Source organism: Manis javanica, chromosome 8, assembly GCF_040802235.1.
Source record: "Manis javanica isolate MJ-LG chromosome 8, MJ_LKY, whole genome shotgun sequence".
Taxonomy (NCBI): Eukaryota; Metazoa; Chordata; class Mammalia; order Pholidota; family Manidae; genus Manis; species Manis javanica.
The window spans coordinates 93,707,692-93,726,880 of record NC_133163.1 but is presented as its reverse complement, the minus strand read 5'-3'; the positions used below and the strand labels follow the sequence as shown (position 1 = coordinate 93,726,880).

Here is a 19,189-nt window from a genome sequence, read left to right as displayed (position 1 = left end):
TTGAACTTGGATTTGGAAAGGAGGCAAGGCAATGCTGTCTCCTTGCTTTGATGGGAGGACATCAGAGCTTATCCCTGCTTCTATTCCTGATAAGCTTCTGTCACACCCTGTGACTGCATCAAGTGTATAAATATGTCTTATTACTAGACTGTACACTGAACTCACCAAAGTAAACTAATACAGTGGGAAGAGACTGTGGCTCAACCTCATCCAGAATGTCAGAGTGTGCCCACTGGATTTACCAGCCCATTATCCTCTAGGGACCTACACACTGTGGCCACTGGTAAAGTTGAAACCTCTCTTAACATCCAAACTAGGGTCTCTGGAAACCATAGTGTCATGGGACTCACCCTGTGGAACCAGCTCTGTTCCTTGAGTCCTGAGCAGTCATCCTCAGCTACCTTGACCCTACCTTCTTTATGCCAACATCCTGTCAGCAGGTCTTAAGACCCCGTACCTTTTCCACAATCTCTTTTTCCTACTATTTCTCTTTCACTCCCTTCCACATGACTTTCACTGTCTTCAACCTTTCGTGAATTGCATATATTCACAGTTTGCCAAGCAGCTAAAACAATAAGTGGTTCAGGATCAAAGCTTTTCTACTCATCAGCAGAACAAAGTACAGTTAGGCTCACTAGCAGTGGAAAGAAAATATAAAATTATCTAACTGATGGCTTCTGTAATGGATACTGTGTCCCCTAAGTCCTGAGATTTATGCAAACATTTAAAAAATATGTATATTTGAACAAGAGTAAAAGATGTAGTCAATACTGACATTTTTACATATTCCATTTTTTACATACTCTGTTTTAAAGGATTCCTACATCTGATTTTCTATCAGTCTCCTCTGCCAGCTGCCTAACACCACTCCTGTCTTCGGCTATCTTAAGAGTCTAGTCCAGGGGGCCTGACCTGAGCCTTTAGATGCTTTTTTAGCTTCAAACTTGATCTTGATACCTTATACCATTCTTGACCCTCTTCTGTAATTGACTCTAAATTTTTTTTTATCTATCACAACATCATAAATGTATTTGTCTGAGAAGCAGCCCCTAACTAGAGTTTGTCCAAGAACAGTCAGGGACACTGGAGCTCTAATCAAGGCTCCCAGCAACAGAACTGACAGCTTACCCCAGCCCAGAATGATGTGACTGCTGTTGGCAAGCAATGACTGACTTAAGCTCTGCAAGAAAGGAGGGCCTTGTTGGATGATGGGGTCTTACTTGCCCCTTCTTCTAGACTCACTGTGTGATGCCAGCACTCTTCTTCCTTGCAAGAGATGCCCAGTGGCTCTGACCATCTCTGCTTCTCTTAGCTCACCTTGGAGCTGAGTGGTCCCCACCTCCCAGTAATACTTGTGCCAGTCAGTGCCCCCCTCATTATCTCTCCCTCTTCTCTTTATCTTTGTGCTTCCTGCCGTGGCTCCCCCACCCCCTCCAGAGCTGCTGGATGACCAGCACCCTGTGGTCCGGTTGCTGCGCAGTTTTTCCTCTGACTGCCCAGGGGGCCGGCCAGTCTCCTTGGATGCCACGCTGGCGCATCACCTGCACCAGTGCTCCTACCACCTGCGCCTCTTCCGGAACTGGCTGCGCTCAGGCCAGGATGACCCCGAGTGCCTCTACGGTACCCCTGCCACCAAGCTGACTGCTACCACTACCCTGGCTGGGACTGACTGCTTTGCTTATTGCATTTCTAGCAGGAGAGCCCACCTATTCCTTTCTCCTTACCTGAAAGTTATGTGACTTGAATTTAGTTGCTTGGATGGATTGGAGCCAGATTGCCTGGTAGCTGTAGCATTGGCTGCTCATTCCCTTCCTATTCTCCTCCCTCACTGCCTCCTAATGTTATTCATTCCCAGTTCTGTTCAGCATAGGAGTAGTCTCTTGCCCTAGAATCTGTTCTTGTCTCCATAACGCTCTGCTACCACAATCTTCAAATACAAGTATTTTTCTAGCCACTCTGAGGGACTAGAGATTATACCTCTCTTGCCTTTCTGCCACAAGAGTATAGGGAGAAGTTGAGGCACAGAGGTCTCAGCTGAATCCTTGAGTCAAACAAGGGCCAGAGGTTAAAAGATGGTCAGGTACAACCTTTTTGAGTTAGAGATTTGGTTTTTAGTGAACAGGAGGCTATGTCTTGCAGAGATATTGCTGTCCTGCATACCCCTCTTATTCCCTTTAAGGAGATGTAAAGGAAGCACAGACACATTTGAGGACTTAAGAAAGCAGTTGGGATGTATGCTTCTTGATCTTCCAACAGGGAATTTTTTTTTTTTCAATTAACAGGCCCTGGAATTAGGGTTACACAATTAGGTTTACCCTTTACCCCACTCAGACTTGTGGACTTACATTGGAATTGTTGGGTTCAGAGCAGAGAATCAGTATTTATTTTCTTCTAGGAGGTTTGCCTCATTTTCATTATGGAATAGAGAAATCCTAGCACATGTGGGGGCTCCCAGTAGAGCAGAAGGGAAAAACTTTGATGTGATGGAAATGACCAAGAAAGAACTTCCATCCCCTAGCCCATTCATGCATGTGGTTTTCCTGGGCTGAGCTTCATGTGTATTGCGTGCACTGCAGCTTGCTTCCAAATATTCTAGGCTGTCTATCCAGATCCTAAATCTGCATGAACCCCTCCTCAGATTCCATGCCCTGCTCCTTAACTGGTTCTCTTTTACATGATCCCTGAAGTCTGCTGTTTCTTACCATTTCCATGACCTCCCTACCTCATTTAGACCTACAATTTCACCCCTTACCTCTGAACCTTTTATTCTCCCAGAAAGCACAAGAACAATGTAGGTGCTTACCCTATTGGGATTCTATTGATTTTTCCATGGGATATTACAGGCACTCCATAGGTAGGATGAGAAGTGATTTGGTTCACCTGGAGGTCTTAGCTTGTAGACTTTTGAGGAAATCTGGAGGTGAGAGAAACAGGCTCCTGTAGGGGCTCTAAAGAGTGCCCTCTCCTGAGAATCTTGGATACCCCACACTCCAAAAGCCTCGGACTCTCCTGATGGCTATGGCTCTCAGGGACTCTCCATATTTCCTTGGTCAGTTGGGGTATATCTGGCAATAACTTTGACTTTGCCCATCTCTTTTCTAACAGGATTTGAAGGGTGCTCCATGGTGCCTACCATCTACCCCCTGGAAACACTGCATAATGCCCTTTCTTTGCGTCAAGTGAGTGAATTCCTGAGTAGAGTTTGCCAGCGTCACACTGATGCCCAAGCACATGCATCTGCAGGTATGGAAAATACTCTTATGTTGTACCCCTATCTCTGCTCCCATTCCTGTGCTTCCTAGAACATGAGTAATACATTAAAAGATAGGCATCCAAAAAGACACAAAAGTACCCTTAAAAAAATTATTGAATTGCATAAGCCAACTCAATATCATAGAAAATATCACTCCTTCCAAAGTTAGTTCATAAATCTAATATGATCCCAATAAAAATTCTGCTGCTTTTCTAAGATTAGACAAGTCAATTCTCAAGTTCTAATTGAAAAATAAACAAGCAAGAATAGCCAAGAAAGCCTCCAAAAGAATAATGAAAGGGGTACTAGCCCTATCAGATTTTAAAACATCATACAAAACTTCTATAATAAAAACAATATCCAATTGGTATATGAATAGACTAATCAAACAGGATAGAAAATCTAGAAATAGATAAAGTTAGCATTTCAAAATACTGGGGGAAAGATAGACTTTTTAATAAATGCAGTTGCCACAACTGAATAATCATTTGATAAAAATTAAAATTGAATCCATACTTTATGCTATACTAGATTAAGCTCCATATGAATCAGAAGTCTAAATGCAAATATTAAGCAGTAGGTAGCTCCAAGGGTTTGTCCTTCCATAGAAATACTGAAAAATCAAGCAAAATGGTCAGAATCTACTTTGTCAGAACTCTGGGAACCAGTCAAAGGTTTGTAGTAACCAAGAAAAAGCTCAATCAAGGAAGAGGCAACCTAAAACTGTCAGGGAGCTTTCTAGCATTTTACTTGCTCTTGTTTTACCCCCTCCTGACTTTGGCAGCATTCATGAAGATGGCAGCCCATGTTCTCAGTGTGGGACCCAGCTCTCTGGTTCTAGAGGGAGCAGAACAGACCTTATTCTCAAAGAATTGTGTCTGTTGGCTACCTGAAGGACTGACATAGGATGCTTACCTTTGTTTCACCTAAGTCGGAACTCAGTCAGGTCAGAAAAGTGGCTATGCGGAGGGTGTTCCTTGAAAACATTGTAAGGAAATGAACATGCTGCTGCCTGGGGCGAAAAGTATAGTTGAGGCAAACCACTGTACTGAAAGCCTGAGATGAAAACTTAGGGAGAGAGTTGCTTTGGGAAATGAGAGCATTCAGAAGTGCTCACATAAACTGGGGAATTTAGAAGCCATGTGTATGCCCATGTGTATGAACATGCACATGTGTATGTGGAAAAGACACAAGAAGACCATAAGCTTTCATCTTTGGCAGAACTCTAGACTCAGCACAAGCAGGAAGTGAAGGCTAAGGTAGGGTTGTAAATAATCTAGTTAAGTGATGAAGGAATATCAACACAGACCCAATCTGGGAGACTGGGAGAACTCCCCTCCTCCCTTCTCCTTTCCCCCACTTCCCTTTCCCCTCTTTTGGTTCTTGGCATTCAAGGAAATCCTTGTCAAAACACTAGCTGAATACAAGCTAAAGGAAAAGAGAGTTCAGAAACCACACAAGACAAAGAAGATCATCTTCACAAAAATAGGTTAGAAAAAAACCCAGTAAACAGTTACAGCCCATAGCAAACAGAAACAAACCCAGAGCAGGGGAAGTAATCTGATTTTCAGAGTTAGCACATGAAATGTGTTATATCCCATTTTCAACAAAAAATTTTTAAATATGCAAAGCAACAAGCCATTATTGTCCATTCACAGGAGAAAGGAACAGAAAAGGTCCCTGAGTAAGCACAGACATTAGACTTACTAGGTAAAGATTATTTATATCCACTATCTTAAATATACTCAAAGAGCTAAAGGAAACCATGGACAGCAAACTAAAGGATATTAGGAGAATGTTGTCTCAGCCAATAGAGAATATTGTTAAAGAGATAGAAAATATGAAAAGTAACCAAAGAGAAATTTCATAGCTAAAAAATATAACAGAAATGTAAAACTCACTAGAGGATTTCTTAAAAGATTTGAGAAGGCAGAAGAAAAAATCAGCAATTATAAAGAGGTCATTTGAAAATATCTAGTTACAGGAGGAGAAAGAAAAACAGAATAAAGAAAAATGAATGGAGCCAGAGATTTGTGGGACACTATCAAGAATACCAATATATGCAGAATTGGTCTCAGGAGAGAGAGAAAGAGGCAAAACAAAAATTGAAGAAATAATGACTACAACTCCCCAAATTTGACAAAGAATTTATCATCTATACATGAATTGGATGAATCTATACATCCAAATACATCAAACTTCAAGTAGTATAAATGCAAAGAGATCCACACTGAGATACAGTATAATTAAATTGTTTAAAAGCAAAGAAAAAAGCTTGAAGGTAGCAGGAAAAAAGGAACTTATCACGTACAAGGGATCTTTAATCAGATTAACAAATAATTTCTCATCAGAAACAATAGAGTCCAAAAAAGAGTGGGATGACATATTTAAAGTGTTAAAAGAAAAACTGTCAATGAAGAATTCTGTATTTGTCAAACTGTTCAAAACTGAAGGAGAAATTCACACATAAACAAATGCTGAGGAAGTTTGTCACTCGTACACTTGCCCTACAAGAAATGCTAAAAGGAGCCTTTTAGGCTGAAATAAAAGTACTCTAGACAGTAACTTGAAGCTATAATCACCCCCCTCCAAAAAAGAAAACTCTGGTAAAAGTAACTACTTAAGTAAATATAAAAGCCAGCATTATTGTATTTTAGTTTGTATCTCCTCTTTTTGTTTCATATATGACTTAACACACAAATGAATAAAACATCATTATAAGTCCATGTTAATGAGCACACAATGTATAAAAAGATAACTTTTGAAAATAACAGCATGAAGTGGGGACTGAACTTTATAGGAGCAGAGTTTTCATATATCATTGAAGCTAAATTGCCATCAATTCAAATTTTAGGATATTAACTGTAATCTCCATGGCATCCACTAAGAAAATATCTAAAAAATATTTTAATAAAGAAGACAAGAAGGAAATCAAAATGACACACTAAAATAAACTCATTAAACACAAAAGATGGCAGTAGTGAAGGAAATAAGGAAAATACAGAAAACAAATAGTAAATGGCAGAAGTAACTTCTTTATCAGTGATTACTTTAAATATAAATGAATAAAAGTCTCTAATCAAAAGGCAGAGATTAACAGAATGGATTTAAAAAAAAATTCACCCAACTATTTCCTGTCTACAAGAGACTCATTTTAGATGCAGTGAAACAAATAGGTTGAAAATGAAAGGCTAAAAAAAGGTATTCTATACAAATAATACCAAACAAGAGATGGGGTAGCTGTATGAATGTCAGACAAAATAGTCTTTAAGTAAAAAGTTGTTACAAAAGACAGTGATCACTATATATATTGATAAAAAGGTCAATTCATCAGAAAGGTATAAAAATTATAAACACACCAAACAACAGAACCCCAAAATATATGAAGCAAACATTTGACAGAATTGAAGGGAGAAATAGTTCTACACTAATAGCTGGAGACTTTGATACACTGCTTTTAATAATATATAGAATGACTAGACAGAAGATCAAAAAGAACTTAAGTAATGTTATAAACCAACTAAACCTAACAGTTATATATAGAACAGTTCATCCAACAACAGCAGAATGCATATTCCTAAATGCACATGGAATATTCTCTAGGATAGAACATATGTAGGCCACAAAAGAAAAATAAATTTTAAAAAATGGAAATTATACAAAATATCCCCTTCAAACACAATGGAAGGATGCCAGAAATCAATAAAATAGAAGGAAAACTGAAAAATTCACAAATATGTGAACATTAACCCATTCTTAACCTATGGGTCAAAGAAGAAATCACAGGAAAATTAGAACACAGTTCAAGATGAGTGAAAGTGAAAATACAGAATGCCAGAGGTTATGGGATGCAGCAATATCAGAGCTAAGAGAGAAATTTAGAGCTGAGGATTTTCGAGAACATGAAAAAAACTTAGGGGTGTGGACTTGTTAAGTGGTCTCTGAATATTTAGAATTAACTTAACACAAGCAACTTCCTCTCGTGTTATTTTAAAAAGCAGATCTTAAAAACCTAACTTTATACCTTAAGAAGAATAAGAACAAACTAAACCCAAAGCTAGCAGAAGGAAAGAAAGATTAGAGAGAGATAAAGGGAATAAAAAACAGAAAAACAATAGGAAGAATCAACAAAAAAAATTGCTTCTTTGAAAAAATTCAGCAAAATTGATAATCCTTTAACTAGACTAAGAAAAAGAGAGATGATGCAAATAACTAAAATCATGATTAAAAAATGGAAACACTGCTACTGCTCCTTACAGAAATAAAGAATTATGAGTGTATTATGAGCAACTGTATGCCAACAAAGTAGATAACTGAGATGACTTGAACACATTTCTAAAAACACATAAACTAAAAAAAAATGACCCAAGAAGAAATAGAACATCTGAACATACCAACAAGGAAAAAGATGGAATCAGTAGCAAAAAGCTCTCAACAAAGGAAATACTAGAACCAGATGGCTTCATTGGTGAATTCTATAAAAGATTTAAGAATAATTAGCCCCAATCCTTCTCACACTCTTCCAAACAAGTAGAAGAGGGGAAACACTTTCTATGAAGCTGATGCTGGGGTTCTTGTTTGTGGAGCCGAAGAATGAGCTTCACAGTCAATGTAGGAGAGCAAGGTACAGGCTTTTATTTAGAGATACAGTGAAAGGACAGAGCTCCCGACTCAGGCCAGGAGGGGACAAGAGAGTCTGTAGTGGTGCATTGTCTAAGGGGTTTTATAGGCAGCTGAGGATTTTCGAGAACATGAAAAAAACTTAGGGGTGTGGACTTGTTAAGTGGTCTCTGAATATTTAGAATCAACTTAACACAAGCAACTTCCTCTGATGATTTCTCTCTGAGATACCAGCATCTTGGTCTGGGAGCATATGAAACAAGGCCACCTGCTCAGCCCCCAAGGTGGGCTGAGGTATTGTTTGCTAAAGAGTAAGTTAAGAATTTCTAATGTCTTAACTTCTTGGGTATTAAAATGCAATCTTATCTTTAAGGTGGAATCTTTCCTGCCTTTTATTGTGTTGTTTATGCCTGGGCTTACTTGCTAAATTAGTTGCCCAGTTTGCAAAATCACTTCATCAGATCTGAAGGAGGAAAGACAGCACATAGGCCTGGGCCTTTTAGTATGCTAAAGTAAACCTTACACATAATTATAAATGCTTAGCATAATAAAACATGTGCTACTCTTCTTAATCTGGGGAACATTAACTGATTTCACTGAAGAATGATTCTAGAGCTCAATGTTTAACATAGAGTTTTAGCAGGGGGTTTCCTTGCATGTAGTTACATTGGTCTGACTGCAAATATCCCACCCTGCCCCCTCTGGAGGCCCTCACCCTACTCTGACTACATCCACGGTCCCTGTCTCAAAGCCAGCAATACTCTCATACCAAAGCCAGACAAAGATACCATAAGAAAGGAAACCAATATCCCTTTTGAATATAGAGGCAAAAACTCAGCAAAATACTAGCAAACCAAACCCAATAGCACATCTAAGAAATTATACACCATTGCCAAGAAGTGAGATTTATCTCAGGAATGCCAGGATAATGCAACATAAAATCAGTCAGTATAACATACTACATTAATAGAACAAAGGGGTGTCTTGCAAAACCCCAGAATCATCTCAATTGCCACAGAAAACTATCTGAAAAAAATCTAACACCCTTTCATGATAAAACTCTCAGCAAACTGAGAATAGAAGGGAACTTCCTCAATATAATAAGGGGCATTTATGAACAACCCACAGCACACATTATACTCAATAGTGAAAATTTTCTCCCTAAGATCAGGAACAAGATAAGGATGCCCACTTTCACCACTGCTGCTCAAGATTGGTGGAAATTTTAGGTAGAGCAATTAGGCAAGAGAAAAAAAATCCAAATTGAAAAGGAAGAAGTAAAGCTGTCTATTTGTAGAGGACATGATCCTATGAAGAAAATGGCAAAGAACCCTCAAGAAAACTACCAGAACTAATGAACAAATTCAGCAGAGTTGCAGGGTACAAGATCAACTCACAGAAATCAGTTGTTTCTCTTTACCAGCAATGAACAATCCCAAAAGAAAATTAAGAAAATAATGCTGTTTATAATAGTATCCAAAAGAATAAAATTCCTGAGAACAAATTTAGCAAAAATGTTTGAAGACTTGTATACTGCTGAAATAAAGAAGACCTAAATAAATCCAAAGTCATCCCATGTTTGTGTAGAAGACATTATTAATATGGCAATACTCCACAAAGCAATATATAGATTAAACACAACCCCTAACAATTCCAATGCAGTTTGCAAAAATGGAAGCTGACTCTCAAGTTCATACAGAATTTCAAGGGGGACTAGTCAGAAGAATCTTGAAAAAGAAGAACAAATTTGGAGGACTCATACTTTCCTGATTTTAAAACGTACCACAAAGGTACAGAAATAAAAACAGTGTAGTACTGCCATTAAAGAAAAACATTGACTGATGGAATAGAATCAGAAATTAAACCATACATCTGTGGCCAGTTGATTTTCAACAAGGGTGCTAAAACTCTTTGATGGGGAAAGAATAGTCTCTTCAAAGTGGTGTGGAAACAACTGGATATCCATATGTGAAAGAATGAAGATGGACCCCTACCTCACACATATACGAAAATTAACTCAAAATTAATCAATGGACTCTATAGCATTTTACTACACTGATAGATAGAGATTGCAGTGGGTGTGGGAGGAGAACTTGATAATATGGCTGAATGTTGAAACCACAATGTTGTTCATGTGTGTGAGTCCAGGGAGAGGAAATCCTACTGCAAAATACCTCTAAGAACCAAAATCAGTTTATCTTGCATCTACCTACCACTTCAGCATTTTATTTAAAAAAATAATAATAATATTAATAAAGGGAGAAATGTGGGATTCACATATAAATCAAGTATAAAAATCAAACAAATATTCATATTTGACCTGATTGTTTATAGTTCATAATGAGTGATCAAAACCAAAAGTTTTTGTGATGACTGCCCTTGTACTGTTCACCATGTAAGAACTTATTCACTATGCAAGAATTTGGTCACCATGTAAGAACTTGTTCGTTATGCTTCAGAAGATTGGAGACTGACGAGAATTAGGCTGGGGGTGGATTAATGATTGTGCATTGAGCATTGACTCCCCTATACAGAATTTTATTGTTGTTAACAACCATTTGATCAATAAATATGAGAGATCCTCTCAAAAAAAAAAAAAAAACCAAAATCAGTCAAAGGGAGAAATAAAGTTTAAAATCTGTTTATTGCTCACAAACTGCAGTCTGAGGCTTTCTCTCTTTCCTGCTCCAGCAGAAGCCAAAAACTGGCCCTCTCCCTCACTTCTCAGGTTCAGTTAAGCCCTCCTTTGCCGGGTAATTACCCACTGATATGGAGATGAACGTCTCTCCACCCCTGAGGAATAATGCAAATGCACTAAAGCCATACTTCTTTCCACCACTGAACACCTGTTGATATTCAGATGTACCAAAGCCAGGCGAGATATTCTGGAAATGTTACAATTGTACCCACAGCAAATAACAAAAGGGAATAAAAGGATAAATTGGGCTTTACCAAAATTAAAAACTTTTGTGCATCAAGGACATTATCAAGAAAGTGAAAAGATAGCTTACAGAAAGGGAAAAGTATTTTCAAATCATATATCCAATAAAGGCCCAGAATATAACAACTCAAAAAGAAGAAGACAATTCAATTTAAAAATGGGCCAAGGACTTGAATAGACATTTCTTCATAGATATATAAATAGCCAAGAAGCACATGAAAAGGTGATCATTCAGGAGGGCTATGCAAATCAAAGCCACAATGAGGTACCACTTCACAACCACTGAGATGACTATAGTTTTGAAAAGAAAAAGAACAGAAATTAAATGTTGGTGAGGGTGTAGAAAAACTGGAAGTCTCATTCATTGCTGGTGGAAATGTTAACTGCTGCAGCCACTGTGGGAAAATGTTTAACAGTTCCTCAAAAAGCTAAACAAAATTACCGTATGACCCAGCAATTCCACTTATAGGTTTATACTCAAAAGAATTGAAAACAGGTACCCAAATATTTACAATCAAATGCTCATGGTAACATTATTAACAATAATCAAAAGGTGGAAATAACAGAAATGTGCATGAGTAGATAAACAGAATATAGCGTGTACATACAATAGAGTATTACTGAACTATAAAAAGGAATGAAGAACTGATATATATGTTACAACATGTATGAACCTCAAAAACATGCAAATAAAAAAAGCCACACACACAAAAAATAAGATTCTATTTATATGAAATATCCCAAGCAGATTGGTGGTTGCCAGAGGATGGGGGTAGGGCACAGTGAGGAGTGACTTAATGCATATGTGGTTTTCTTTTAGGGTGATGAAAATGTTTTGGAACTAGGTAGAAGTGGTGGTTGTACAACACTGTCATTGTGCTGAATGCCACAGAATTATGTACTTTAAGATGGCTAACTTTATGTTATGTGGATTTCACCTCCCACCCCCCAAAAAAAAATTAAACCATGCAAGTACTGAAAATAAGCAGGGGTAAGGAAAGCCTTCTGACTCAAACTCAAATTTGGGAAACAATAGAAAAAATTAATGAATTAAGCTATTTTAAAACTTTTTAAACAAGCAAAACAATAACATCATTAGCAAAGAAATTTTTTTTGTGACTTATGTCACATACAGGATTAATCATCCTAAAATACAGAGAGCTCTTACATATCAGAAAGGGAAAGACTGAAAGTGATTTTTTAATTTAAAAAAATTTTATTTTATTTTTCATAAAACTTGAAGAAAACATGTATTTTTTATGGCTACAGACTTTATATAAATGTCTGTGAAAATGCCCTGACTTTATAGTTTCATACAAACTGCCTATGTACATGTAACTTGGATTTGCTTATTCAATAATAAAACATTGTCATTTTTCTACAAAAGTGTGACTTTTTTTTTTTAAAAAAAGGATAGTTTACAAAGAAAGAAATGCAGATAGCCATTATGCATATGAAATAATGTTCAACCATGATTATAGGAAGTATGCAAATTAAAACCACACTGAGATATCATCTCTCACTTAGTAGATTGGAAAAAAAATCCAGAAGTTTGACAACACACTTTCTTGACAAATCTATGGTGAGACAGGCAATCCCATATATTGTTAGTGTGAGTGCAGAATGATACAAACTTTTCAAAGGTAAATTTTGTAGTGTTTCAGAGAATTACAGATACAGTTACTCTTTGATACAATAATCCACTTTTAGGACTCCATTCTGGAGCTCTTTCTACATAAAGTTGAAATAATATTGTATACAGTTATTCACTGTGGCATTATTTATATTATTTATTTATCTATTTATATTTGCAAATGGTTGAAACATTCTTCAAGAGTGGTTGAATAAACTAGTTCATCCAATCAGTTGAGTACTATGCATCTGTTAAAACTAATGAAGAAGCTCTATATGTTCTGATATGAAGTAATCTCCAGGATATATTGTTAAGTGAGTTAACAAGGTATAGAACAGTGTTAATAGTATGTTACCTATTTTGTCAGTAAGGAGAGGAAATAAAGAGAAAAATACATATTTGCAAAAAATTGCTAAAGGTAAAAAACTGAAACTAATTAAAAATGGTTACCTCTGGAGAACAATAGGGACTAGGGCTAAAAGGCATGAAGGAAATACAACTTCTCAAAGTGTGCCTTTTTATGTACCTTTGACTTGTGAAGTGGTGTATTTTTCAAAATATAAAACTAAGTCAAAAAGGAAAAGAAGAAAACTCTAAAATTGAAAAAAAAAAAAAAAAGAAGAAGAAATTTACCCTAACTGTATATCAAAATACTAACATAATCACACAGGGAAAACAATTTTTCAAATAACTTTAGAATATTATACTCTTACGGTAAATCCTTTAGTGAGACAAAAAAGGCTATAATTTTAATCTTCAGTAGTTTAATTGTTAGTGATATTGATACAATTTTGAAATAAATATATACGTATATAGTAGAGTAATACAAATAAGAGTAATGCAAATAAATAATTATGTTCCTATTATTAGGAATCAGGATTTTCAAAGTAAGATAAATTAGATACAAGTATAAATTCAAGACTTTAAAAATGCTCTAAAGTTAAATTTGAATTGAAAATGTCAGTAAGACTTCAGTTTTTTCGTGCTTTTTTCTAATGTACATTAGAAGCAGTAGCAATAAGCTCCTCTAGCATCTAGATTTTGGTCTCTTTATACCATTCCCCTCTAAAAGCAACCAGGACTCCATGGGAAATGACTGATTCTTGGTCTATGGCCATGTTTTTAAACCTTTTAAAGAAAAATTATACCCCCCTCCCTTGGAGCCATTTTAGACACTTTTTCCTTTAACAACTCCCCACCACATGAAGTTTTAATACCACAGATATACTATATATAGTTAACCTTTGAACAGCACAGGAGTTAGGGACACTGACACCCCACACAATCAAAAATCTTCATGTAACTTCTGATTCCTCAAAAACTTCACTACTAATAGCCTATGGTTGACTGAAAACCTTATTGATAGCATAAATCTAACTGTTGATCAACACATATTTTATATGTTATATCTATTACATGCTATATTCTTATAATAAAGTAGGCTAGAGAAAAGAAAAAATTTTCAAGTTGTCACAAATCCTCAAAAAATTTCCAATATATTGAATTATCTGCGTATAAGTGGATCTTGCAGTTCATACCTGTTTTGTTCAAGGGTCTGCTGTATCTGTTTATTTACTGTAGCCTTTAGATGGACTACAGACCAATCTAAGATATTACCGGAGATTTTTTTATCACCCTTACCAAGAACCAGTTTCGTTGAGAATGCATGGTTTAGGCCAAGGAAAGCACAAGGTGATCCTGGGCATGTTGGAACAGCAGCAAGGAAGTAGTCAAGCCTAAACAATTTTTATAAGATTTACTAATGGTGTATGGCTATGTAGGAAAAATTCCTTGTATTTTAGAGATGCACATTTAGAGGTGAAATATTTCATAATGTCTGTCATTTATTTTCAAGAACTTCAGCATGAAGAAACAGGTGAAACAAATATGGCAAAATGTCAACACGTCAACATATTAACATAGGATACGAGTATATGCATATTGATTTTACTAGTCTTTCAACTAGTTTTAAGAAATGTTGGCAATATTCATAATATAAAGCTTAAAATATTAAAAATGGTTCCTGTGAAGATTCCTATATATGTTACTTCTCAGCCTGAGGAAGTTGGTTTTGACTTACGTTGAGAACCTGTGATTCTCAGATTTTTCCTCACATGTCTTTTTTTTTTTTTTCCTTCCCTCTCACTCCCCAACCTATCCAGATCTCTTTGACTCTATGCACAGCAGCCAAGCCTCAGATAGCCCATTCTGCCCACCCCGTACTCTTCATTCACCTACCTTGCAACTCCGGCAGCGTTGTGAGAAGCCCCCTTGGTGTAAGTAACCCTTTTGAAACTGCCTAGACTAAGGTCAAGAAGGATGGAGGGATTGGTGAATGAGTGACCTGTCACTGGAGGGAGATGAAGATGAACGTTGAAAGACCAGGAATAATCAGTCAGGGAAGTTCTTATCTGCTGTTGCCAAGTTAAAGGGAAGATCTCTTTATCTCATCACCTCTGTCCTTCATGCCCTTCTGTCTCATTGGAGAAGCTACTAAAAGAGAGTAGCCCAGAGGGTCCTTTGAGGGAAGAAAAGGCCTTTGGTTCTCATTTGGCCTCTACAGCTTTCTCAAGTAGAGATGACTTGGGAGGAAACCTGGATATATAGAGAAGCTGGAAGAAGGAAACTAGAATCTACTACTATTTTCTACATGTCTCCTCTTTCAAGTTGTCTGTCCTTGGTTGAGTTCAACTCAATATGCAGCTTTTTCCCATCTCTTTTTGATAATCTCTAGCCTACCACTAATTATCCTTGGTAACAGTGTAAACAGTGTTACCACAGGAGTTCTTAGGGTAACTGTAGGGATGGTGAGATAACAGTGATAATTAGAGACAGAGTAAGGACCAGAGACATGGTGGTGAAAAATCCTTTACTTATTCATCCTCCTTTAAAGAATAACTAAAATTAAACATTGCTTTCATCATTGTATTAGACTTAGATAGGAATGTAGCAAAGATTCATATTTCAGCAATGGGGTAGACAACTGTAGGATTTTGTCCTTTCCCTGGCACCCTGTATGCAGAAGAAACTTTTCTTCCTGACAAAAAGAATTCTTCCCCTAAATTTCAGATGACCTTATACTCATCTTGCCATTTCTCCTATTACCTCTCTCTTGGACTGTTTATGGGTTCTTTGCCCCTGGAAATCTAATTCTTCTGCTGCTTCTGTTTATGTCTGACTGCTTTGATTAGACTGAGTAAAACCACTAGCTGAAAATTAAGGCTACTTCTATCTTTGGGTGCACTTAGTTTACACCTTTTTTTTTTTGTTTTCTTGTCTTTAATCAACTATCAGACCTTTGACTCAGTATTGGTGTGTAGCCTCATTGGTAAATATTTCCTTTGGGTCTGACTGCCCTAAATGGGCCTTTTTGGCCCCAGACCACATTCCTCTTTTTTTAAATTTTCTGCTTGAGGCATGCCTCCTGTGATCCTTAACAGAAAAGAGAGAACTGGCATGCCTAAAACTTAATGACTGATTGAGTCTTTGTAGGCTCAGCCTTGCAACTTTTCCAGGTTCTCTTTGATAACCAGATGTTCAGGGGTCTCCTATTTCCAAAATCTATCATTAGGGATATCAGGGTACTTTAAAGTTACAATACCATAAAAACATGATATTTACAAAGGGAAAGGCAGATTGTCCCTTATTCTAGATCAATAAAGAAGTAAAGGTTGGGGTAGGAATTATTCCACAGTGTAATTAAAGACTGTAAGGTCTTTGTTTTCCTTCTGTCAAGACCTGGGTAATTAGTTTTTATATATTACATGTGTACTGTATTCACAGGCCTATAATATTGTATATCCCAAGACTAAGAGGGTCTTAACCTTGGGTCCACAGATTGATTTCAGGGTAAAGTCTATGAACCTCAGGAACTGTAAGTAAAGATTAGTTGAATATCCATGTGTACATTTTCTGGGAAGATAGTCCATGACTTTAATTAGAATTTCAAATAAGTTAGTGACCCCCAGGAAGATTAATTAAGAAACTGCTGCTATTTAGAGATTCCAAGGCAGTCTTCTGTCTTCAGGTAAATAATGTTCCCTTCTTCTCTTCTGATTCATAAGGCTTTCTACATTCTCCTGCATTTGGGCTGTAAACAATGATTATCTCTGCCCCAGAAATATGTTTATTGCTTTAGAGAAATAATTCTTAGCAAAAGATGTACATCAGCTTTAATTGGGAGTGTTTCAACAAAATATATTGCCCTCAGCCCCAATCTTCCACCCAACATTCACCTGAAATTTGTATTAGCTGGAAATTGGTATTTTTAAAAAATTTCCCATAATTTTGATATACAACCCTAGTTATGAACCACTGGAATAAAGTGTTAACATGCTTCCAAAGTAGGAATAAGGGCCATGGGAATTTGGAGTTGGGATGGGATACATTTGGGAAAATACTAGAAGAAGTGGGCCTCAGCATTCTTAATTTCTTAGATGTACCTTAGTGCTATTCCTGTAGTATACATGAGGTCAGAGCAATGGTTCCAGAGCTCGGCTAGGAGTCTCTACATTACTTAGGAAGAACTCAGACCCTCTGTCTCCAAGACATAAGTAACATAGTCTGTTCATTCTAATACTTCTACTTTTCCAGCTTGCCTGACTCAGTCTCTTGACTTGCTTTACAGACAGCAGTGGTCCTTCCAGCACTGTGTCCAGTGCTGGTCCTTCTTCCCCTACTGCAGTGGATGGTAACTGCCAATTTGGCTTCAGTGAGCAACCCTCCCTAAGTTCACATGTGACCGAAGAACATCAAGGCCTTGAGCTGTTCCAAGAGATTCCTGGGAAGGGAGCACAGGAGCTCCTCATAGAAGGAGAGAAAGAGCCTTTTGAACAAAACCAGTCCCCACAGGAACCACCTGTGGAAACCAGCCAGTCATGCCAGGAGTTTGCTGAGGAGGTCAGCCAGCCATGCCAGGAGGCCCTTGAAATCAGCCAGCCATGCCAGAATGCCACCCAACTATGCCGGAAAATATCTGAGGAGGCTTGCCAGCTTTGTCAAGAGAATCCTGAGAAGGTCAGCCAGCTATGCCCAGGGGTCCCTGTAGAGATTGGCAGGCTGGCCCATCAGCTCCCTGTAGGGATTAGCCTGGTCCAGGAAATCCTTGTTGGAGAGCCAGCCCAAGAAATCCCTGAGGAGCTCAGCCAGCCATGCCAGGAGTTCTCTGTAGAAGTTGGCATGCTTGCTCAAGGGGCTTCTGCAATCAATCTCTTGCCTCAGCACAACCCTGAGGTTGATAAGCCATCTCAAGAGTTCCCTGGGGAGGATGATCTGCAGGTCCAGGAAGTCCCTGAAGTTAATCAGCAGTCCTGGGTGCTCCCTGAGGTGACTGACCAGCTGCCTGGAGAGGATATTCCCCAAGCGCAGTATCCATCCAGTGATCCAAACCCTCAGAGCCAGGCTCTAGCCCATGACCATCACTCAGCCCTTCCACCAGCAACATGTGATTAATCATGTTCTCATTAGTGGTGTCACACTATACCAGCCATATGAGCTAGCAATTTTTTCTGTTGGCTAACTCACCAGTCAGTGGAAAAAGCCTTGGGTCTCACTAGAGGTCTCTAAGGAAGCAGTCCTCTTGGCATGAAGCGAAGAGCTATGTGCGAACTGGGTTTGGGAGGAACATTATGATAATGGCTCACCTAGCCATTAGCGTTGAATATGGTTTTCATCACTGGGTGGGCTGGTCTATCAATATCCAACCTCCTCAGCATCCCAGGAAATCCCAGATTGTTAAAGGAAATGCCACAACTGCTAAAGACTATATCCGGAGACAGCAGGTGCAAAAGGGGACTTAAAGGTTTCCACTTTTCTGGGGAAATATTCACAACTTCTCAAGGTACCCTTTGACCATATGTGCATTCAGGGGACTCTTGTCTTTGCCAGCACTCCTCAGGTGGGCCCGGGATGGCTATCTGAAATGTCTGGGGAAAAGGAGCTCCCTTCCCAAACATCCATCCTGGCCACTAATCTTTAGACTGGGTTTATGGGTATTTCCATATCCCCAGATGCTCCCTTTGCCCCGGTCCTGTTCCTCTGGGCAATAGCTCTAGGGAAAAATAGCTATTAGATTGCTGTGAAATTTTCGGAGTAACTACTTAAAATGCTCTGGGGGTTCTTGGCTGACCTGTGAAGCTGGGCTCCTTCTGTTGTGGAGCTACTTGGCTTAGGAGATGCTGCAGTAGAAAAAGTCAGGTTCTATTTTAAGCAATCAACGGAGATCAATAGTGTACAGACATGAGCAAAGATATATACAACAGATGCAGATTGGCCAAAGATCAAACACTCCAGAGTTCTCAAGAGGTTTGTCGTTGTAGCATTGTGTCTTTACAGGCAAGTGTGATTATGAAGCTTTTCCCAAAGATAGGGGGTGAGAGGAAAGGTAATATGGTCACTGGAGTGGGGGCCGGAACTTTATGAGTGCTCAATAAATATGAAATAATGAGAATGGTAGTGGTGGTGATGATGTCCTTGTGAATTCAAGTATAAATATGACTGTAAGTCAGTCGTGTCTGTGACTGAATTAATCAGAACCAGGCAAAAGCCATTATAGTTGAGCAGGAAGGGGCTATAAAAAATACAGAGCTCCAGCATCCCAGGAGGTCTCTATGGCAGTCAGTCCACCATCCCAAAATGTCTTAAATGAGTAGTGTTGCAGGGGAGAAAGGTTCTGTCTCTGTAAAGCACCAGAGGGTACATGCCTTATCTCTAGATCCTGGATCACCCTCTTAATTTTTCACTC

At 38.2% G+C, this 19,189-nt stretch overlaps 1 protein-coding gene across 21 annotated transcripts in view; it reads left to right on the top strand.

Annotated features, from left to right (window-relative positions):
• PPIP5K1 (diphosphoinositol pentakisphosphate kinase 1) overlaps window positions 1-18,950 on the top strand; it is a 44,293-nt gene extending 25,343 nt beyond the window's left edge. For 5 of the 21 annotated variants that reach the window (XM_073211717.1, XM_073211718.1, XM_037018860.2 and 2 more), the window contains 4 exons: window positions 1,438-1,620; window positions 3,106-3,243; window positions 14,610-14,723; window positions 17,075-18,949. In XM_073211717.1, the coding sequence (XP_073067818.1) occupies window positions 1,438-1,620; window positions 3,106-3,243; window positions 14,610-14,723; window positions 17,075-17,898 (1,259 nt within the window). In that variant the 3' untranslated portion in view covers window positions 17,899-18,949. Of the gene's footprint in view, window positions 1-1,437; window positions 1,621-3,105; window positions 3,244-14,609; window positions 14,724-17,074 lie in introns of those variants that run through there. The other 16 variants (XM_037018874.2, XM_037018873.2, XM_037018869.2 and 13 more) reach the window with 8 other exon arrangements.
• The last annotated feature ends 239 nt before the right edge of the window (window positions 18,951-19,189 follow it).